Genomic DNA, 24,523 nt, shown 5'->3' on the forward strand with positions numbered 1-24,523 from the left:
GCAATTTTATAAGGGAAGGAGACAGTGCAAAAGGCAAGGACAGACATATGGGGTGTTTAGACATACCCCAGTGAGTCATTTATGATACAAGAGCTGAAATTATAAGCATAAGAAGTTTGGTTAGGATTCAAAAATATAATAGGAATCAATCCTGCAACTTACACTCGTCCAATGATTGCAGTCCTAGTCACCATACACCTAATTGAAATTATACCAGATCACCACTAGGCTGTAGGGGATTTAGGAGTGAAATTAGTGTTAATCATCTAGTAGCAGTTGTTGGATGGTGAAGAGGAGGGAGCAGCCAATTTCATGAGAAAAAACTATATCCTTAATGAACGTGGCTTTATAAAGTTTTAAAAAAAAATCCAATTCATATCTGGGCAACTGGGTCTCCAACCAGCACCACCCTGTCCAATTATACACCCCTCCCCCTCGTTAAATTAAATTCCACCCAAATCTGGTCTGGCCTAAATGTGACTTCAGACCCTCAGCAGTGTTTGACTCTTAGCCATCCTGAAATGGCCTAGAATTCTCCATTCTCCTGGATGACTGCAGCTCCAACAACACTTAAGACAAGGGTCTTCTGGACTCGAAACGTTAGCTCTGTTCTCTCCCTACAGATGCTGCCAGCTTGCTGAGGTTTTCCAGTATTTTCTCTTTGGTTTCAAGATTCCAGCATCCGCAGTAATTTGCTTTTACACTGAAGAAGCTCAACATCATTGAGGACAAAGTAGCCTACTTCAATTGGCATTCATTCTCCTACACCCCTACATTCGACATCCTTTCCCTCCATCATCATTGTACAGTGGTACTATCTACGAGTTACAATGCAGCAACACACCAAGGCTCCTTCAACAGTACCTTCCATGCCTGGGAATACCATCTCCAAGTTCACCTCCAAGCCACACACCATTGTGACTTGGAATTAAACCATTCTTCACTCTTGCTCCATCCAAATCCTACGTGCTCTCTCCTGCCTAACAGCACTGTGGGTGAACCTATACCTCATGGAGTGCAGCGGTTCAAGAAGGAAGTTCACCACTATCTTCTCCAGGAAAATTAGGAACGTGCAATATATGCTAACCTAGACAGCGAATCCCATAACCAATGAAAGAATTTTTAAAAATCCACTGCAGATGCCCACATCCTTTGAATACATATAAATTATATGGCAAACATAATTTATTAAGCATCTCTATCTCTTGTCAAATTTACATGTTTCAGAATTCATACTACTCATTGAAAATGCTAAGAAATTTGGAACTTTGTTTATTTTCCTCAAATAACTGACCTTCGAATCCAGTTCAGCTGGTGGCTTATACTGACACTCCAATGAATGGTTTCCAAGTTCTGACAGCTCAACTGTACTTGTACAACCTTAACAATCAGAAGTAAAATTGTGAATACAGGAACTAGTTGGGAACCTGTAAAGGTTCTTAACATCTAAGAACAATGGCAATTGTATGCACATAGAAAACCTGCATTTTGGCAGCAAGTTTCAATTGACATCTAAGGGTACAAATCTTGTCCCTGAAGCTCCAATACTGTGTCATTAAGAGGAGGAATCCAGTTAGGCTTTGCTCTGGGGAATATCTTTTCACTTTAGAGAGGGGAAAATTCATACTGTGTCACTCTGGAACCTAGTCCCAGAGTGGATTTAGCAGAAGATCCTTCCTGCTCAGATGCCATGGTGCATGACATTGAGAAATCAAGATAAAGGACTTGGAGAAAATGTAAACTAACAAAAGTGTGAAAAATCTGAAAGATAACTTCTGACTAAAGGTGAATATCTTCTCATGTATTACTTTTGAAGGAGGTTGAATCTAGCATTCAAGTCAAATTTTACATTACATTGTCCCTCTTTCCCTCAGTGATGTGTTTGTTTTATTGAGCAAACTTGTCCAAGCTCAGATTTGAAGAGATGGGGTACTGATACAGATAAAACTAATTTAACATTGTGCATCTTGCCGTTAATACAGTACAGAGAGAAAGCTGGAAGGAATCTTGTAAGAGACAGAAACTCCATGTTCAATACTTTAAAACTAGTTTATTTGAAGTATGACTTTCTTTGTTTCTACCCAGTTAGAATAAATATTCAGATGTTCTCACCAATTATATAGGTCTTGTCAGAACCTTAATTTAATTGGCTAGCATAATGACAACAATTTCCCTGATAAAAGATTAATTTATGAATATATAAAAAACATTTAAATTGTGTTTTGGTGACCTTATTGAAGTTTAAACAGCTTATTAACATTAACTTAACATTTAAGTCATGTTTCGCTTGGTGAGTTAGTATTCTAAGCAACAGGTTTCAAATATGAACTGAATGCATGACTATCCCAGTATTTTACCTAATTGAGGCTTTTGGCATAAATTAAGAATTAAAAAGGTCTATAATCAGTTCTAAGGGTTTAACTATCTATCAGAACATACATGAGTTCCTGCTAGTCACACAGAAAGAAATTTGTTGTATCTTTGAAGGTCAGCTGCAATGATAAATAATTAGTTGAAACAAGCCCCATTAGTTCACAAGCTTAATTGTTATGACCTTGATCACAATAAAAACAACTATTTCAAAAAAGATAAAATATTGCTGAAAAAGACTTGCATGTTTCAATATATCACAGGGTTACTGAAATGAACCAGTAATTACATCTCATTTATTACTGATTTTTTTACAAAAGTAGCAAAATGAGTTTGCATCCAGTTACCTGTTTGTGATACCAACGTATTTAAGGCTAGAAAAAGACTTGGTTGGTATTACCTTCAGTGGGAGTTAATTCTGTTAAGCTTATGGACAGAAGCTGATAGTTTTGCTGTTGCTCAGTAGAAAGTTCAGCATTCCCGAATAAAAAGGAAAAAGCACTTTGTTTCGATAGATCTGACCACATAATTTAAAGGACCTACCATGGTTACTGAACATATTGCACAGATTCTAAATGGATATTGAATTCAGTAAAGTAACTTAGATAGTCCTGAAGGTAGCCTAAAATAAAAGCAAACTGGTATGGATGCTGGAATTCTGTAAGCAAAATAGGAAGTGCTGGGAAAACTCAGCAGATCACGTTGCATCTGTGGTGAGAGAGTTAACGTTTCACATCTAATATGAGTCTTTTCTTGGAATTGATTTTAAGCGAACTGACTTGAAGGGAATGGATATGAGTTGTAGTTCAGTTAGTGTCATTTGTCTCTCGGAGTCAGAAGGTGGTAAGTTCAAGTCCCACCCCAGAGCCTGAAATTCCTGTGCAGTACTGAGGGACAGCTGCATTGTGGAAGATGATGTCTTCTGGATGAGACAGTAAAACAAGGCCCCACCTGCTCTCTAAGGTGACTGTAAAAGATCCCATGGTACTATTTTGAAGAAGTGCAGGGGAATTCGCCCCAGTGTCCTAGCCCATATTTATTCCTTAGTCAACGGCTTTAAAACACATTGCTGTTTGTGGGAGCTTGCTGTGTGCAAATTGGCTGTTGCTTCTTACATTACAACAATGACTACACTCAATAAGTATTTTATTGGCTGTAAAGAATTTTGGGGTATCCTTAAGTTACAAAAATAACTAAAGTCAGTTTTGTGCCTGATCCCAGTTTTACATCCCACCTGATTTTACTCTACATTGACACAAAGGAAAATACTGCAATTGCTGTCAATCTGAAATAAAAGCAGAAAGTGCATGAAATATTTAGCTGTGCAGAGTGAAACAGAGTTAATATTTCACATCAATGAACTTCCATCAGAATCACTCTACATTGACTTCAGTGGAGACTGAAGTCAGAAAATCTGTAAAAAGGGCTTAGAGCCAAATACTCCCCATTACCAGCGGGTTGGTCAGGTTAAAATCTGGTCTAGATAGCCTTTTGTTCCAGAGGTAAAGTGCACATTTGTCTTATTTCCTTTAAACAAATAATGTTTTGAGGCAGTAAATGCTGCATATCAGCCTCATTCTGACTCCATTGAAAAGGATAAAACATGGGGCAATGGCATAATTTAGCCCAAATAGAGCTCAAGTTCAGAACGGACAGAAGGTTAACTGTAAGAGGGGTTTCATTTTCAACTCTATTTCCTGGGCATCATTGAGTCCTCACCAACTTGCATGCCACTGATTTCATGGGGATTAAATTAGATGTATCCGAGGTTGGCAATTCCCTTTGTTAAATAAAGTTTCAAGGCCTACTTCATAAAGTTCACAAGACAAGGAGGTTGATGCTAACTATAGATGGCTGACTGGCGGAGCAAGCTGACCAGTCACCTGACAGTGTTGACGGGTTGGCCTGGTGCATTTTGAGGGCTGGGGCTCATTACCATATGGGTAGAGGGCACCACCATTTTAGTTTTTTTCATGTTGCACCAGTTAAAATCTCCCCCGTGTATTTTATCTCAACAGAGCAGACAGAATCCGCTGATATCAAGTCGGGCAGGATGGGCGATCCTCACAGGTTGGAGCCACTCTGTACCACTGATTGACAATTTACTGCTATGAATTGTTAGCTCCTTTAATTCAGGATTAATCAGTAAAGATAGAAAGAATCACAAAATAATGATGTGGAAATCACAATTATTTCATCAATCCTTTTATGTGGGTGATTTGCAGCCTGTTGTGGCCAATAGAATAAGAAATAACTTCAAGGAGGTCATAGAGATTAAAGTTTGCAATGCAATGAATAGATTAATTTAATGCATAGGTGTACAAAAGTACATTATCAGCCAATGATGCTGAATAGGAGGAAAAAACTGTGCAGGGCACAAAGGCAAAAAAAGGCACTGGTTTTGAGAAGACTTTCAGTAGCAGGGAGTTGGCACCTCACAGGGAGTCCCAGAGAGTGATATAATGCTGCTACAATCAACTTTCTCTTCGGATTAAATTTTTATTAGTGTTTGGCTATAAATACTTACAGTGCCACCAGGAAGATTGATTAAGCGTTGTCGTAAAATAAAAACATATGACACATACTTGCAAATAGTGACAACTGAAAGCTAAAAAGTATCCCCACGAGAAAAGCCACCAGTGTTGTAACTGAAGTGATCTGTGATGAGTTCATGTGGCTTTTTCGGGCTATGGTATCTGTAAGTAGCTGGGAAAGTCACTATGAGTGGTGCATGCTGCGCTGCAGACCAGTACATACACAACTCACACAGCATTCTTCACTGATATTAATAGAGAACGTCAGACAGACCATGGAGGTAGTAGCCTGTGATGCTGGCTGCATAGAGGGAAATCGATGCAAGTCTATACAGGAGACCAATGGATGTTTAGTCGTTGAATTTATGCGAAACAGAGGTCCATAGTTACAAAGGCAATCAAGGGATATGAAGATAATGTGGGAAAGTGGAGTCTAAGTAGGTCAACCGGTTTCTTATTGAATTGCAGAGCAGACACGAAGGGTTGAATGGCCTATCCAGCTCCATGTACAGAATTTGGACCGAGTCTAATAACATCTTTACAGAGATTGCTTGAAATATGTTTTATATTGCGCAGATAAGGGCCTGGTAAGCTCAGTTGGCTGGACAGCTGATTTGTAATGCAGAGCAAGGCCAACAGCGTGGGTCCAAATCCTGTACCGGCTGAGGTTATTCATGAAGGCCCTGCCCCGCCTTCTCAACCTTCCCCTTGTCTGAGGTGTGGTGACCCTTAGGTTAAATCACCACCACACAGCTCTCCCCTTCAAAGGGGAAAAGCAGCCTATGGTCATCTGGCTCTCTGTCAATTTTTAATTTTTTTTCATTTCATCGTGCAGATAAATGATAAAATGAACTAACATCAGAAACCCTTGGGCTGACTGCATTTGGGTTTCAGATACCGCATATATTACAATAGCCTCAGTCTAAAGTAAATTAAATGACCATAATAGATAGATGTACCACTGAATAATAAATACAGTGTACCTGGAAACGTTTCTTTTTGGTTTGTTCTCCTCAAAAATTGTCAGGTTAAAAGTGCAGAAAAAGGACTAGACTTCCCATGCTAAAGGTTGATGAGGTTTAAAAACAATGTGCAGTTTTTGGATGTCTTTTGATTTCGGATTTATGGATAAAGGATACTTAGAACATAGAACATAGAACAGTACAGCACAGAACAGGCCCTTCAGCCCTCGATGTTGTGCCGAGCAATGATCACCCCACTCAAACTCACGTATCCACCCCATACCCGTAACCCAACAACTCCCCCTGTACATTGACCTGTACATTGAAACTACGGCGAGATAAAATTTCTTCCAACATACTCAACGTAAGGTTTTTATTTGAATCTTAAAAAAGATTACGGAATATATTCCAGAAGGGTGGCTGTACCTCTATATCTGAAGCAACAGTAAACGGAAACAGCTGACATTCTTTTGTCCACCTCATATTCTGGGACACACCAATCTTCATCAAAGGGAGAATCATCAAAAGGATCACATTTTGTCTTTCGAGTGAGGAACGTAAGGCACGATGATGAGAATATTTGCTTGGGATCACTTTGTAATAAAAAAGATTAGGATTAATTAGAAGGCAGCACAACCATAATCTGATGTGTACAGTGTAGATTGGTATTGTGAGAGCACCATTATGTAGGATAAGGATACTATAATCTGGTTCTAACCTCCGGTTTAGTTATTCGAGAAGACACTGACCAGAGATGCTGCTCAATTAAGTAAAAACCTCCCTCAAAGTGCAACAGTAACAAACAATGTTCCAGAAGAATCAGTAGCATGACCAGAAAGTGGACTAGACAATCAATGCAAAATCATGTCTTGGATTCAACTCTTAGTGTATTCTGTTTAGTTTCTTAATATATGTGGGCCATGATCCCAGCAGTTATGTTGGGAAAGGTGTCCTCTAGCATCCTCTTTGAATAAAGAATGGCACTACCCTTCATCACTACAGATACACCTACAGAAGTCCATTGTCGATTTAGCTGGAAGGTTTAGTGCTTACCCACCTGTGGTGAACGTATTGCAGTAACCATTCACCATATATGTAACTGTACCACGCTGTTGCCCATGAGGGCTCCAGCTATGGACCATTGTAAGGTATTACCTGTGATGGCTCCGCCCCGGCTCCTCCTCTTGAGGGGAGGTATAAAGAGCAGTAGCCCTATAGGCGGCTCTCAGTAGCAGTGCAGTCGCAGGCAGGCACTGTTCTAGTAGATTAAAGCCACAGTTTACACCTACTCTCTGTTTCACGTGAATTGATGGTCGCATCAATTTAACCGACTACAACACCAGTATTGAATCTGCCCTCAAACCTGAATGACTGGAACTCGACCCACAGGCCGCGGAGGCCAAAGAAATTTTTTCGCACTGGCTCCGCTGCTTCGAGGCCTACCTCGCCGCCTCCTCCTCGACTTCCGTCTCCGACGATCAGAGGCTGAGCCTCCTCCAGGCCCGGGTGAGCAATCGAATCTCTGTACAACTTGAGGAAGCCTCCACTTACGCAGATGCCCTCGTGATGCTGAAGCGCCTCTACATAAGGCCCGTGAATGAGGTGTACGCGTGCGGCATCTCCTCACTACTCGCCGCCAACGCCCCGGGGAATCGCTGGAAGAGTACCTACGCAACCTCAAAGTCCTTGCGCGAAGTTGCGACGACCAGGCCGTTACGGCCACTCAACATATGGACCTCGCAGTCCGGGACGCCTACATGGCTGGAGTCAGGTCCAACTACGTGAGACAGCGCCTACTCGAGAAGGGTGCCCTGGACCTGGAAGAGATAGTAAAGCTAGCCTCCTCCCTAGAAGTAGCGTTCCAAAGCCTCAACGCATTCCTGTCTTATCACGGGACCCCCTCGTGGACCCCCAACCAGAGAGTATCCCAGGCCTGTGCTGCGCGCTGCCCGCCCAACATGGGTGGGCTACCCTGCTATTTTTGTGGCCAGCATCAGCACCCCAAGCAACGCTGCCTGGCCCGGAACTGCAGCGACTGCGGGAAAAAAGGACATTTTGCAAAGGTTTGCCTGGCCAGGTCCAAACCCTCAAAATTGAAGGCCCGACCCTCTGATTCACCAGCTCGCAGATCACACAGTGCAGCATCTTGCCTGCCGGCTCTGTCCCCGGACACGTCATCGGCATCGTGCTGTCCGTGGGGGTAGCCATCTCCAAGCCCACACAGCATGTGCGACTCACGGGGGCCACCATCTTGACCATCCTCACCCACGTGGCCCGTCACGTGCGACTCATGGGGGCCACCATCTTGACCATCCTCACCAACGCGGCCCACCACGTGCGACTTGTGGGGGCCGCCATCTTGGACGCCATCTTCCTCGCCGCCTGACAGTTGCGACCGATGGGAGCCGCCATCTGCCATTAAATTATGCCATTGCCCATGTTTTATCCCATGTTGGTCGCATGTGTCGGGCGGCATGGCAGATGGTGGCCATCTTGGCCGCCATCTGCAATGCTGCCCGACATATGTGACCGACGGGGGCAGCCATCTTGGGACCACCCCAGCACCTCCGACCACGGCAGCTACCCGCAACTCACCGCGGTCACCCTGGACCAGTCACGACCCAAACACCACTGGAGCTCCATCATGACCGTCCGGGTAAATGGACACGAAACACCTTGCCTGTTCGACTCCGGGAGCACGGAGAGCTTTATTCACTCAGACATGGTAAGTCGCTGCTCGCTCCCAATCTTCCCGGTGCACCAAACCATCTCCCTCGCTTCTGGGTCGCACTCGGTGCAGATCCGGGGGTGCACTACCGCAATCCTAGCAATACACGGTGCCGAGTATGCCGATTTTAAGTTATAAGTACTCCCCGACCTCTGCGCTCCTCTCCTGTTGGGACTGGATTTCCAGTGTAACATCAAGAGCCTGACTCTGAAATTTGGCAGGCCCCTACGCCCACTCACTGTATGTAGCCTCGCGACACTAAAAGTCGACCCTCCCCCGTTCTTCGCAAATCTCACCGCCGACTGTAAGCCAGTCGCCACCAGAAGCAGGCAGTGTAGCATTCAGGACAGGACTTTTATCAGGTCCGAGGTCCAGCGACTCTTGCGGGAGGGGATCATCGAGGCCAGCAATAGCCCCTGGAGAGCTCAGGTAGTGGCCGTCAGGACTGGGAAAAGAACCGGATGGTTATAGATTACAGCCAAACCACAAACCGGAACCCACACCTTGATGCGTACCCCCTTCCCCGGATCGCAGACATGGTTAACCAGATCGCACACTACCGGGTGTTCTCCACGGTGGATCTGACGTCTGCGTAGCATCAGCTCCCAATCCGCCCGGAGGACCGCCACTACATGGCCTTTGAGGCAGACGGCCGCCTCTTCCTTTTCCTCCGGGTCCCCTTCGACGTCACAAACGGAGTCTCGGTCTTTCAAAGAACCATGGACCAAATGGTGGACCAGTACGGGCTGCGGGCCACATTTCCGTACTTGGACAACGCCACCATCTGTGGCCATGATCAGCAGGAACACGATGCCAACCTCCATCGATTTCTCCAAACCGCCCAAACCCTTAACCTCACAACAAGGAGAAATGCGTTTTTCGCACAACCAGACGAGCCATCCTCGGCTACGTCGTGGAAAACGGAGTTCTAGGACCTGACCCCGACCGTATGCGCCCCCTCATGCAAGTTCCCCTTCCCCACTGCCGCAAGGCCCTGAAAAGGTGCCTCAGGTTCTTTTCCCATTACATCCAGTGGGTCCCCAACTATGCGGACAAAGCCCGCCCACTAATCAAGGCCACCACCTTCCCATTGGCGGCCGTGGCCCGCCAGGCCATCAGCTGCATCAAGGCAGACATCACCAAAGCCACAATGCATGTGGCGGACGAGTCCGTCCCCTTCCAGGTTGAGAGCGACGCGTCAGAGGTCGCCCTCGCCGCTACCCTCAAAGAGGCAGGCAGGCCAGTAGCATTTTTTTCACGCACCCTAACCGCCTCTGAAATTTGACACTCCATTATCGAAAAAGAAGCCCAAGCCATCATGGAAGCCGTGCGGCACTGGAGGCACTACCTCGCTGGTAGGAGGTTTACCCCCGTCACCGACCAACGATCGGTAGCCTTCAAATTCGCTAATACGCAGCGGGGCAAAATCAGGAATGATTAGATCTTGAAGTGGAGGATCGAACTCTCCACCTATAATTATGATATAGTATATCGTCCTGGGAAGCTCAAAGAGCCCCCAGATGCCCTGTCCCGCGGCACGTGCGCCAGCGCGTAAGATGACCGACTCCGGGCTATCTACGATGACCTCTGCCACCTGGGGGTCACCCGCCTTCTCCACTACATCAAGCCCGCAACCTGGCCTACTCCATTGAGGAGGTCAGAGCCATGACCAGGGACTACCCGATCTGCGCGGAGTGGAAGGAGCACTTCTATCGACCGGATAAGGCCCACCTCGGAAAGGCATCCCGGCCCTTTGAGCACCTCAGTATCGATTTCAAAGGGCCCCTCCCCTCCACCAACTGCAACACATATTTCCTCAACATCATTGACGAATTCTCCCGCTTCCCCTTTGCAATCCCCTGCCCCAACATGATTGCTACCACTGTCATTAAAGCCCTACATAGTGTCTTCACCCTGTTTGGTTTCCCCACATACGTTCACAGTGACCAGGGCTCGTCGTTCAAGAGCGACGAACTGCATCAGTACCTGCTCGGTAAGGGCATCGCCTCGAGCAGGACTACCAGTTATATCCGCCGGGAAAACGGGCAGTTGGAGCGGGCGAACGCGACGGTCTTGAAGGCCGTCCTCCTGGCCCTAAGGTCTAGGAATCTCCCAGACTCCCACTGGCAGGAGGTCCTCCCTGACGCACTCCACTCTATTAGGTCCCTTCTTTACACAGCCACAAACGAGACCCCTCGTGACCGCCTGTTTGTTTTCCGCAGGAAATTCACCTCCGGGACCTCGCCTCCGTCCTGGCTGAAGACACCGGGGCCCGTCCTACTCCACAAACACATCAGGAGCCATAAGACCGGCCCCCTGGTCGGGAGGATCCAGCTCCTACACACCAACTCCCAGTACACATACATTGAACACCCCAACGGCCGACAGGATACGGTTTCCCTCTGGGACCTCGCGCCCGCAGGTTCCACAACCACCGCCACCCCAACTTACCCCGCCCAGCCTACGCTGACCAGCACCCCCGCCCCTACATGGCACCCGCACCCCCTCCCGCTCCCCATTCCCCCTTCACCGACCCACAGGAACGAAGCTCTAGAAGACACGCTCCCAGTAAGGTATTACCTGTGATGTATCATGTTGGTGCCTTTGTGGGCTCCACCCCTGGCTCCACCCCTTGAGGGGAGGTATAAAGAGCAGTAGCCCTATAGGCGGCTCTCAGTAGCAGTGCAGTCGCAGGCAGGCACTGTTCTAGTCGATTAAAGCCACAGTTTACATCTACTCTCTGTTTCGCGTGAATTGATGGTCGCATCACCACCACTGGAAATAGATTTTGCAGAACACCCCTCTCTCCCGTTCCCTCACACCTCCTCTCCACTTCCCTCATTCTTCCATAAAATAATTCACTCATGTCCCGATTGCTTCCTTGCGAAGGAAGTTTAAAAAATTCTCCCAAACTTCAGGTGTCCAAGGCAGTTTGTGCTGAAATCCACACCTGCCCCTCTGGAGATAGGAAAGGTTGATCTCACTTGCTCATCAGCCTTCAAGGTAATGCTATGCCCCGAGTGACCTGGAGAAGTGAGTCTCTACCCCAATGACAATTTGACTTATGAAATGTGGGCAGAGATTCTACCCTTGAGAAAATCCTTGAATTGACAAGAGATCTGGGGCGGGATTCTCTATCGTCTGACGCCGGAATCGGGAAAAGCAGAGAATTGTTTTTGACAGCGAAATAGTGGTAGGCACAGGCTTCAGGCCAAATCGCTATTCTCCGGTGCCTCGACAGCGGTGTCAATATGCTCCACTCCATACATTAAACACCATTGGCATATCATTAATGGGCCTGACCTGGTATTTTCTGGGCCTCCCGAATTCACTGCCTCCAGCGTGGCGAATTCCCGAATGCGAGGTTCATTTGTGCTTTTAAAAATCTGGAAGCTGTCATGGGTGATGAGGGAGAGAGTAGAGGTAGGAAATGGAGAGGCGCATCCATGTTCTCCCAGTCCTGACACTGGCCAGGCTGGCTGGGGCAAGGGTGGCCCTGCCAGGGCCGGGGGGTAAGGGGAGGTCCATGGGGCCGGGTGACCCCGCACAGGACTGGGATGATGCCCATCACAGGCCACCATTGCCTAGCCTGCAAGGCAGCCATCTTGCTGCGCACCCCACTGACCACCCACCTTGATCCCTGGTTATGCAGAGTGCCACCGGTCGTATGGGTGCTCCCACCCCCGCAAGCCAAGCCTAATCTCTCAACCCAGCAACCCCTGCACCCCAGCCCCACTCTCTGCCATGCCCATCGCCCTAAACCGACCACCACGCAAACAGGCATCATGTGGCCCGCCAAAGAGCAATGGCCACAGTAACTCCTAGGGGGGTGGGGGGTTGCCGGACAGGGGGCGTGGAGTGTACCACTGGTAAGGACAGTGGCAGCTGATGGTACCCTGGACAGCAATGATGGACAGCAGATCCAGAGGCCCCCAAAGTGCCTGGCTAAGAGTTCAGATGTGCAGGGGCACCTTGTAGCCCATTGGACCTGGTTGGACACGGGGGTTTGTACCACGCTAACATGGCAGCCTTCCACCCCCTGAAGATAAAGGATATTATCAGGTGGCAGCACGGTAGCATTGTGGATAGCACAATCGCTTCACAGCTCTAGGGTCCCAGGTTCGATTCCGGCTTGGGCCACTGTCTGTGTGCAGTCTGCACGTCCTCCCCGTGTGTGCGTGGGTTTCCTCTGGGTGCTCCGGTTTCCTACCACAGTCCAAAGATGTGCAGGTTAGGTGGATTGGCCATGATAAATTGCCCTTAGTGTCCAAAATTGCCCTTAGTGGTGGGTGGGGTAATTGGGTTATGGTGATAGGGTGGAGGTGTTAACCTTGGGTAGGGTGCTCTTTCCAGGAGCCGGTGCAGACTCGATGTGCCGAATGGCGTCCTTCTGCACTGTAAATTCTATAATTCTATGATTCTATATTGGAAAACAACCAGCAATCCTGGCCTTCCTCCTGGTCGCCGCAGCCCTGGAGGATGCACTCTGGCTGTACGAGCTGGAGTTGCTCGAGAAGGAGGAAGCTGCAGCAGCGGCGTGTGCTCCAGTGGAACAGGAGGCAGCCGTGAGGATGGAGAGTTGACGAGGAGGAGGATATACAAAGGAGGCGCGACATGAGGTCTCGTGTGTACTGACTGCGGCCGTCATTCGAGGACCTGCCGGACCAGGCATGTCGAAGACTCTGGCTGAGCAGGGGGACCGTGTGGCATATCTGCCAGATCATGGCGCAGTTGGTAATGAGGCAACTGGGGAAATGAGGGATGTCACCCGCTCCGGGTGACCGTCAAGGGAGAACGTGCAGACTCCGCACAGACAGTTACCCAAGCCGGGAATCGAACCTTGGACCCTGGAGCTGTGAAGAAACTATGCTAACCTCTGTGCTACCGTGCTGCCCACCTGCCCATGGTCAAAGTATTTCAGACAATCCTCAGTGGCAACATTTTCACAAACGAATCCAGTGATCTTCTAGTTGTTTCGTCCCCCCCTTTCAGTCTGGGTGTAAATGCTTTCAGTGAAAACAACTGTTAAATAATGGAGTTAAAAATAGCTTACAAGTTGATTGTGGGATTCCAATGGAAAGGTCTATTGCCAGAATAACACATTGGCTTTGTTAGACATTTCTGGTTGTGCTTCACCTGGCAACAGATATATCCAGTTTAGGAAAGAACAATTGGATTGGATTGGATTGGATTGGATTTGTTTATTGTCATGTGTACCGAGGTACAGTGAAAAGTATTTTTCTGCAAGCAACTCAACAGATCATTCAGTACATGGAAGAAAAGGGAATTAAACAAAATTCAAGAAAATACAAGAAAATGCATGAGAATACATAATAGGGCAACACAAGATATACAATGTAACTACATCAGCATTGGCATCGGTTGAGGCATACAGGGTGTAGTGTTAATGAGGTCAGTCAATAAGAGGGTCATTTAGGAGTCTGGTGACAGTGGGGAAGAAGCTGTTTTTGAGTCTGTTCATGCGTGTTCTCAGACTTCTGTATCTCCTGCTCGATGGAAGAAGTTGGAAAAGTGAGTAAGCCGGGTGGGAGGGATCCTTGATTATGCTGCCCGCTTTCCCCCGGCAGCGGGAGGTGTAGATGGAGTCCATGGATGGGAGGCAGGTTCGTGTGATGGACTGGGCGATATTCATGACTCTCTGAAGTTCCTTACGGTCCTGGGCCGAGCAGTTGCCACACCAGGCTGTGATGCAGCCCGATAGGATGCTTTCTATAGTGCATCTGTAAAAGTTGGTAAGGGTTAATGTGGACATGCCGAATTTCCTTAGTTTCCTGAGGAAGTACAGGTGCTGTTGTGCTTTCTTGGTGATAGCGTCAACGTGAATGGACCAGGACTGATTTCTGGTGATGTGCACCCCTAGGAATTTGAAACTGCTAACCATCTCCACCTCGGCCCCGTTGATGCTGACAGGGGTGTGTACAGTACTTTGCTTCCTGAAGTCGATGACCAGCTCTTCAGTTTTGCTGGCATTGAGGGAGAGATTGTTGTCGTTACACCACTCCACTAGGTTCTCTATCTCCCTCCTGTATTCGGTCTCATCGTTATTCGAGATCCGGCCCACTATGGTCGTATCGTCAGCAAACTTGTAGATGGAGTTGGAACCAAGTTTTGCCACGCAGTCACGTGTGTACAGGGAGTAGAGTAGGGGGCTAAGTACGCAGCCTTGTGGGGCACAGGTATTGAGGACTATTGTGGAGGAGGTGTTGGTGTTCATTCTTACTGATTGTGGTCTGTTGGTCAGAAACTCAAGGATCCAGTTGCAGAGTGGAGAGCCAAGTCCTAGATTTTGGAGCTTTGATATGAGCTTGGCTGGGATTATGGTGTTGAAGGCGGAGCTGTAGTCAATAAATAGGAGTCTGATGTACGAGTTCTTGTTTTCGAGATGCTCTAGGGATGAGTGTAGGGCCAGGGAAATGGCGTCTGATGTGGACTGGTTGCGACGGTATGCGAATTGAAGTGGGTCCATGCGTTCCGGGAGTATGGAGGTGATGCGCTTCATGATCAGCCTCTTGAAGCACTTCATTACAACTGACGTCAGGGCCACCGGGCGGTAGTCATTGAGGCATGTTGCCTGGTTCTTCTTTGGTACCGGTATGATGGTGGTCTTCTTGAAGCAGGTGGGGACCTCGGAGTGGAGTAGGGATAGGTTAAAGATGTCTGTGAACACCTCTGCCAGCTGGTATGCGCAGGTTCTGAATGCACGACCAGGGATCCCGTCCGGGCCCGTCGCCTTCCGTGGGTTCACTTTCAGGAAGGCCGATCTGACTTCGGAAACTGTGATGGTGGGTATTAACTGTGATGATGGTGGACTTATGGGCTGCTGGGGCACTCAACAGCGGATTGATGGTTACCTGCTCAAACCGAGCATAGAATGCATTAAGTTTATCGGGGAGCGGTGCGCTGCTGCCAGGATACTGCTCGGCTTCGCTTTGTAGCTCGTTATGTTGTTTAGTCCTTGCCACAACCGCCGAGAGTCTGTCTGTGACTCTAGCTTAGTTTGATATTCTCTCTTGGCATCTCGGATGACTTTGCGGAGGTCGTACCTGGATTTCTTGAATAGGACAGGGTCGTCTGCCTTGAACGCCTCGGATCTGTCCTTCAGTAGGGAGTCAATCTCGCGGTTGAGCCATGGTTTCCGGTTGGGGAACGTACGTACTGCTTTCTTTGGCACGCAGTCGTCCACACATTTGCTGATGAAGTCTGTGACGGTGGTGGCATACTCTTTAAGTTAGTCGCTGAGTTCTTAAATATGGAGCAGTCCACTGTCAATTAACCTTTGGTTGGTATTTTGCCTCCCATTAGAGCAATCCTCTCCATTTCCCTCCTCTATCCCTGCACATAGAAACATACATAGATACATAGAATATAGGAGCAGGTTGAGGCCTTTTGGTCATAAGACCATAAAACATAGGAGCAGAATTAGGCCACTTGGCCCATCGAGTCTGCTCCGCCATTCAATCATGGCTGATATTTTCTCATCCCCATTCTCCTGCCTTCTCCCCATAACCCCTGATCCCCTTATTAATCAAGAACCTATCTATCTCTGTCTTAAAGACACTCCCTCCACAGCTTCTGCGGCAAAGAGTTCCACAGATTCATCACCCTCTGGCTGAAATAAATTCCTCCTCTTCTCTGTTTTAAAGGATCGTCCCTTTAATCTTAGATGGTGTCCTCTGCTTCTAGTTTTTCCTACAAGTGGAAACATCCTCTCCACGTCCACTCTATCCAGGCCTCGCAGTATCTTGTACGTTTCAATAAGATCCCCTCTCATCCTTCTAAACTCCAAAGAGTAAAGACTCAGAGTCCTTAAACATTCCTCATACGACAAGCTCTTCATTCCAGGGATCATTCTTGTGAACCTCTTCTGGACCCTTTCCAAGGCCTGCACATCCTTCCTTAGATATGGGGCCCAAAACTGCTCGCAATGCTCCAAATGGGGTCTGACCAGAGCCTTATACAGCCTCAGAAGTACGTCCCTGGTCTTGTATTCTAGCCCTTTTGACATGAATGCTAACATTGCATTTGCCTTCTTAACTGCCGACTGAACCTGCACATTAACCTTAAGAGAATCGTGAACAAGGACTCCCAAGTCCCTTTGTGCTTGTTTTCCGAAGCATTTCCCCATTTAGAAAATAGTCTATGCCTAGATTCCTCCTTCCAAAGTGCATAACCTCACACTTTTCCACATTGTATTTCATTTGCCACTTCATTGCCCACTCTCCTAGCTTGTCCAAGTCCTTCTGCAGCCCCCTTGCTTCCTCAATACTACCTGTTCCTCTACAGATCTTTGTATCATCTGCAAACTTAGCAACAGTGCCTTCAGTACCTTCTTCCAGATCATTAATGGATATTGTAAAAAGTTGTGGTCCCAGCACAGACCCCTGAGGCACACCACTAGTCACCGGCTGCCATCCTGAAAAAGACCCCTTTATCCCCACAGGCTCTTCGAGGTTGCTCCAACATTTATCACGATCATGGCTGATCATCCAACTCAATAGCCTAATCCTGCTTTCTCTCCATAAACTTTGATCCCATTCGTCCCAAGTGCAATATCTAGCCGCCTCTTGAATATATTCAATGTTTTAGCATCAACTACTTCCTGTGGTAATGAATTCCACAAGCTCACCATTCTTTGGCTGAAGAAGTGTGTCTTCATCTCTGTCTGAAATGGTTTACCCTAAATCCTCAGACTGTGACTCCTGGTTATGGACACACCCACCATCGGGAACATCTTCCCTGCCCGCTTCAATATGTTTCTCTTTTAGATGGTCATCCATTTCCCTCTTAAATGCTGCATCATTTTAATTCAATATGAAATTTTGGTGAAGGATTCCATAACCCAAGAACCTTTAATGGAAAATAATTCCATAATGTCCTCTTCATATTTGTAATACTAATACTTAGTATACTACCATTCACCAATTAATGGACATAATTATCCACACTCTTTCAACTTTCCAACATTTGAGAAATCTCTATTAGGTCCTTCTCAAATATTTCTTATTGCAGTACTTTCTCAGTTGTATTTTACTTTATATAAAAAAGAGACCGAATAAATTCCACAGGCTGGTTATTAGTTTTTACTTTTTGATTAGTGTGTTTGGAAGCTCATTCTGAAAATATAACACAAGATTGAACTCATCGGTCTTACCCAGGAAAAAAATAGCTTAAATTCAAAACTGTCAGAAAAGCTGAAAGCATCTCTCCGAAAAAGGTGCATATGCCTCCTGTGAATGAATTATAGTTCTTTTATACAAACATTTCACTGTTCAGTACTTTGTTGCTTGTTTTAAATTGTGAATAAATTTGACGAGCTGCTCATTGAACACAAAATGTTCGAGTCTTCTAAATTGATAGGGGTGACAGGAAGTATCCTACATACCCCCAGTAAGCAACTCACTATGATTGTAATTAATTTAGAGCTGGTTATATTAATGCAGCATGATGGTGAAATGGATCTACTTACAGAAATTGTCACCAACTACACAAGCAAACTAAAATAATCAATTCTACCAACATAAATTACATTTTCCATAACTCTCATCAGCTCTTTGATAAAATTATTGAACATTGAAATGTATAACTCTAAGCAAATTCATGGTACCCATCCTGTCTTTCTGTGATGTAGGACGGGGGACGTAATAGTTTACTTTGTGGAATAAATTTAAGTAAATAAAGTCTGGAAAACCTTACCTTCCTTTGACAGAGACAGGCTGGTAGAAAGCCTTCAGGGATATCGGGCACTCGTATTCTAGGGCCTCAATGTGATTTGTGAAATTGATAGACCATGGAAACTGTACCCGGGAGATAACAAGCTCATACACCTGTTCAGGAAAGTTTGAGAATGATTATTTCAACAAGCTTCTTTCTGTGCTGGACAACTTTAGAAACAGACTCTAGCAAGCAGTCTATAAGAACATAAGAAAATAGGAGCAAGAATAGACTGTATGATTCCTCAAACATGCACTACCATCAACTACAATAATAGGTGATTTTTCCCCCTGCACTCCTTATCCCTCGATTTCTGCAAAGAGCAAAAACTGTCCATCTCAGTTTTGAATATACTAAATAGAGGATCCACATCCCTCTGGGGTGGATACTATCAAAATTATCTTGAGTGAAGAATGGCCTGTGGTTATATTGTGATGTCTACCCGTTGCAAATCTGGGGCGGAATTCTCCGACCCCCCGCAGGGTCGGGGGATCGCTCGGGGCCAGCGTAAATCCCGCCCCAGTCGTGGCCGGAATTCTCCGCCACCCGGGAATAAGCGGGAGCGGAAATCACGCCCCGCCGAGCGGTGTGCCCCCCACGGCGATTCTCCGGCCCGTGATGGACCGAAGTCCCGCCGCTGACAGGCCAATCCCGCCGACGTGGTTTAAACCACCTCTGTGCCGGCAGGATTGGCGGCGCGAGCGGGCCCCAGGAGTCCTGGGGGGGGGTCGTGGGGCGATCAGACCCTGGGGGGTGCCCCCACGGTGGCCTGGCCTGCGATCGGGGCCCACCAATCGGCGGGCGGGCCAGTGCCGTGGGGGCACTCTTTTTCTTCCGCCGCCACCACGGCCTCCACCATGGCGGAGGCGGAAGACACCCCCCCACCGCCCATGCGCCGGTGGTGACGTCAGCGGCTGCTGACGCTCCGGCTCGTGCGCGGACCGGCGAAGGCCTTTCGGCCAGCCCCGACGCCGGGCGGCATAGCGCCAAAGGCCGTTGCCGCTAATTTTGGCGCCATCGGCAGAGCGGGAGCCACTCTGGCGTGGGCCTAGCCCCTAAAGGTGCGGAATCCGCACCTTTGGGGAGGCCCGACGCCGGAGTGGTTGGCGCCACTCCGCTACGCCGGGACCCCCCGCCCCGCCGGGTAGGGGAGAATTTCGCCCCTGATCCCAGACTTCAAATTGTTGGTGGAGGCCACTGATGCCAAGGCCCTCACTGCTGGTCTGTACGGTGGGCTACTGGTTAAGTCCCTAAAATGCCAGACCTGACCCCACACCAGAACAATCTGTTTCTTCTCGTCATCATTAGTACTTTTCAAATTCCATTCCAGGATGTCGTTATTGCTTCCAATGGCAAACACTTTTGGTCACTTCCACTGCAGTCACCATTGCAGGAAGCTTGTACAACAAAACTTCCATTTAAATAATGCCCTTATCATAGGTAAAAGCCCCACAGAGGCATTAATGACAGTATGCAATATTAACGATAGAGTTTTTTTACAAGATTATGTCAAATTCCTTTTAATTGCCAGAAAATAACAACATTTTAGACAAACAAATTGATTGCATTGTACCTGTGAGTTACTGCCATCTGCTGATGTAACATTCACTTCCACTCTGGTATGTCCTACATTTAGGTATGTTTGATTACCGATACTCGCCCGATTAACAGTCACATTCATATTACGGTCTGGGATAATTGGTTGAACAATTACACTGATCATATTTAGTGGTGCTGTACCTAATATGTTAAGAGAATAATTTTTAATATGTGAAAATAACTTTGTCACTGCATTCAATAACAGAGTGATAGCTCCAAACTGCTTTAACTATGTAGCGTACACATAAATTGCAATATGCATACATATATATACATATATATATATAAAATTAGAATACAACTAGACGGATCACAAACTCTCTCTGGTCCGACAGCTTAAACATATTCCATCGGACAATTGAGACACCCTACCTGCCTGCGCACAGCCTAATAGGGAACAACTTCATATTTCAGTATTCCATGCAGATTAATAAACTGTAATGTAAAATGTAAATTATAAAATACAGGACAGATAATGCTCAAAAGATCCTAAAAGCACCTCTGTTCTTGATGCACTTTTTCAAAAGAATATGTTGGTTCCTGGTCTGTAGGAACCAAATAAGTGGTTGTATCTGCATATGAATTTATTCCATAAGCTTCCGCCTTCCACGCGCCAACGAGGACTTTTTCCTTCTAAGTCATATTGACTTCTCAAAGCTCCAAATTATAAACTTTGCATCTGGTAAAGCGACAATAATCTTAAAAAAAATAATAAAAAATGAATTTAGAGTATCCAATTACTTTTTTTCCAATTAAGGGGCAATTTAGCATGGCCAATCCACCCAGCCTGCACATCTTTGGGTAATGGGGGTGAGATCCACGCAAATACGGGGAGAATGTGCAAACTCCACACGGACAGTGACCCAGGGTTGGGATTGAATCCGGGTCCACAGCACCATAAAGCAGCAGTGCTAACCATTGTGTCACTGTGCCACCTCTTAGTTGTCTTTGATTATCTTTGCACACAGGTAGTCCTTGGACTTATGACAGAATTGGTTCCCGAAAACCACATCTTAGGTCCAAATGTCGCAGGTGAAAACCAATTTTCCGCCAATAACAATGTTATAAATTGGGGCAAAAACAGAAATAGAATTAAAGAGCCATTAAGACTTAAAACGTTAACTGTTACCCTCTCGACAGATGCAGCCAGACCTGCTGCGTTTTTCCAGCATTTTCTATTTATATTTCAGATTTCCAGCACCTGCAGTACTTTGCTTTTCTGCTCTTGGGAAATTGGGGATTGGTTCACGAACCAAGGCCTCATAACCTGGGCGGGATTTTACAGTCATTCTCACTGGCAGGATTTTCCTGTCCCGTCAAAGCCAATCCACGTGGTGCGTTCCATGGTGGTGCAGCCGACAAGTAATGTAAATGGCTATTGACTTCGGTAGGGCCAGATGATCACAGTTATGACCAATGGCGAGTTGGCTCCGCAACAGGAAAACGTGCCGTTGGGTGTGGGGTGGGGAGATCCTGACCCCACTTTCCATCAAAATATCCCAGAATATTGTACTCAAATCAATCATAAATAAATTAATATAAATTTTCAGAAATTGTTTTGAAACACAGATTCACCAAACAAAATGTGTCAGAATAGAAGATGTACACAGGAATAAGGATTAGAAGTAGGCAATCAATTCAGCCTCTTGAGCCTGCCCTGCCATTCAATCAGACAGTGTCTGGTGTCATGGATAAGGGCAGTGCAAATGTGAATGTGTACGTATGAATGTTTGACCTTGTTCACTGGCTTCGTAAAGTCAAAACCAGCGCTATAAAATCAAAAAAGGGTGTCAATTTCTAAAGTGTCATAAGTGCTGTTCGTCATAAATGACACATCATAAGTCGAGTACAGCCTCTATTTGCGTTACTTTGTTTTTTTTAATCAAGTTCCAAATTATGTTTTCATGGCTCTAAGAAATATTACATGCCCACAGCTATTTATGGTCTTCTAACGCAAATGTTTTCCTTCTCTCCCCTACAGCATTACTCTGTTGCTTCAATACTTTGCCGAGAGTTTTCTCCATGAATGTTTTAAAATCCCAGAATTTCCACATTAACAAGCTGTGATTTGCATAACGTGACAACCACCTGAATCCCTCATTTCTGACTATCTAGAAATTAGATATTGTACTATTTTGGAATTCACAGAAGTTTTGGAGATTGCAATTTCAGTATTGGACCCATAAATTGAATATAGAAATTTAAGCCAAGTTTGGCAACATTCCTCATTAGAGTTCTAAGCTCCATAATCTATTTAATTTTAAAATAATTTTAGGAGAAATTATGTTACTGTTAAATACCAAATACCAATATTGTTCTTTTGATCTGCAATCATTTTGTGTTTAACATAGAACATAGACATAGAACATACATTCGGCAGATCGAGTCTGCACCGCCCCAATTAAGCCCTCATTTCCACCCTATCCCCGTAACTCAATAACCCTTCCTAACTTTTTTGGTCACGAAGGGCAATTTATCATGGCCAATCCACCTAACCTGCACGCCTTTGGACTGTGGGAAGAAACCGGAGCACCTGGCGGAAACCCATGCAGACACGGGGAGAACGTGCAGACTCTGCACAGACAGTGACCCAGCGGGGATTCGAACCTGGGACCCTGGCGCTGTGAAGCAACAGTGCTAGCCACTTGTGCTGCCGTGCTGCCCTTTGTTCCTCTGTTTAAAAGCTGACTAATTATTAAGGTTGTTGAGAAGAAGCCATTGCTGAGTCCTGTAAAGAGACAGGTTTTCAAGAAACCTGAAATTCAGCACAGGTTAATATTTTGCAAAAATGTCTTTCCCAATGCTGCAGAAAAAGCTATCAAAGGAGGTTCACGTCTTAAGGTTATTTCTAAGCTGTGCAGACACAAATATTACTATTTGCTGGGTATCTGTAGTTGCTTCAATGAATTATTTAAATTGTACATAATAATGTAGTCAAATTTAGCATGCAAAACTTTGGGATTGCACTTGATACTTCTATCATCCATAAAAGACTGCATGTATTGGAGAGGTTATGCAAAATTCAGTTCAACATAATTAATGGTCATTGTTAATCACGGATTATGTGACCTCTGAAGGCAATACCCATAAATGTCCTTCCCATTCATACGGACAAAATTCACTAATCAACAGCACTGCACAATACTGTAAAGTAATCAAAGGGTCTTCAGTGTGTACTGCCAAAATTCCACCAACTCATCTCCTGTCCCACCAGGGGTGCCAACATCCTCAGCCACTGCTACACAAACATCAAGGGCATCTACTGATCCATCCCCCGACCACTCTTTAGTGGTCCTTTCGTGGCATACAAGCAGAAACTTAAGCGGGAGAATCGGGTTAAGAAAGTCCAAGGCAACAGATGAGCTCCTGCACAACTGCTTGGCGTCAGTAAACTGGTCCATATTCAAGAACTCAGCGGCCAACCTAAACGAATATGCCACCATCGTCACAGACTTCATTAGCAAGTGTGTAGAAGATTGCGGCCAAAGAAAGTTGTACGTACGTTCCCCACTGGAAACCATGGTTTAATCTGGAGATTCACTCCCTACTGAAGGCCAGGTCTGAGATGTTCAAGACAGGCGACCCTGACCTATGCAAAAAAAATCAGGTACGACCTCCGCAAAGCCATCAGGGACGCCAAGAGACAATACCAGACTAAGTTAGGATCACAGACTAACAACACGGATTCTCATCGGTTGTGGCAAGGCTTAAACAACATAACGGGCTACAAAGCAAAGCGGAGTAGAATCTCCAGAAGCAGCACACCCCTTCCCAATGAACTCAATGCTTTCTATGCTTGGTTCGAGCAGGAAACCATCAAACAGCTGTCAACTGCCTCAGCAGCCACGGACACACCCATACCTACTGTCACAGCTTCCAAAGTCAGATCAGCCTTCTTGAAAGTGAACCCTCAGAAAGTGACGGGTCCTAACTGGATCCCTGGTCGTGCACTCAGATCGTGCGCGGACCAACTGACAGTGTGTTCGCGGAACCTTCAACCTCTCTCTATTCAAACTCCTGTTCAGTGACTACAGCTCCGCCTTCAACACCATAATCCCAGCCAAGCTCGTATCAAAACTCCAAAACCTAGGACTTGGTTCCTCTCTCTGCAACTAGATCCTCAACTTCCTGACCCATAGACCACAATCAGTAAGGGTAAACAACAACACCTCCTCCATGATAGTCCTCAATACTGAGGTCCTGCAAGGCTGTGTACTTAGCCCTCTACTACACTCCCTATACACACGACAGTGCGGCAATATTTGGCTCCAACTCCATCTACAAGTTTGCTGATAACATGACCACAGTGGGTTGGATCGTGAACAACGATGAGTCAGCGTACAGGAAGGAGATAGAGAACCTAGTGGCGCGATGTAATGACAACAATCTCTCCCTCAACGTCAGCAAAATAAAAAAGCTGGACATTGAGTTCAGGAAGCAAAGTATTGTACACTCCCCTGTCTGCATCAATGGTGCCGAGCTGGAGATGGTTGACAGCTTCAAATTCCTAGGTGTGCAAATCACCTACAATCTGTCCTGGTCCACCTACATCGACCCTACGACCAAGGAAGCACAACAGTGCCTATACTTCCTCAGGA

The 24,523-nt window shown here is 46.3% G+C and overlaps 1 protein-coding gene across 6 annotated transcripts in view; it reads right to left on the reverse strand.

The window, feature by feature from the left end:
* LOC119971545 overlaps positions 1 to 24,523 on the reverse strand; it is a 189,266-nt gene that overhangs the window by 152,102 nt on the left and 12,641 nt on the right. For all 6 annotated transcript variants that reach the window (XM_038807223.1, XM_038807241.1, XM_038807231.1 and 3 more), the window contains 4 exons: positions 19,900 to 20,066; positions 18,309 to 18,439; positions 6,293 to 6,459; positions 1,295 to 1,380 (listed from right to left, as the gene is read on the reverse strand). In XM_038807223.1, the coding sequence (XP_038663151.1) occupies positions 1,295 to 1,380; positions 6,293 to 6,459; positions 18,309 to 18,439; positions 19,900 to 20,066 (551 nt within the window). The remainder of the gene's footprint in view (positions 1 to 1,294; positions 1,381 to 6,292; positions 6,460 to 18,308; positions 18,440 to 19,899; positions 20,067 to 24,523) is intronic.

The sequence above is a fragment of the Scyliorhinus canicula genome, chromosome 1 (genome assembly GCF_902713615.1).
Source record: "Scyliorhinus canicula chromosome 1, sScyCan1.1, whole genome shotgun sequence".
Taxonomy (NCBI): Eukaryota; Metazoa; Chordata; class Chondrichthyes; order Carcharhiniformes; family Scyliorhinidae; genus Scyliorhinus; species Scyliorhinus canicula.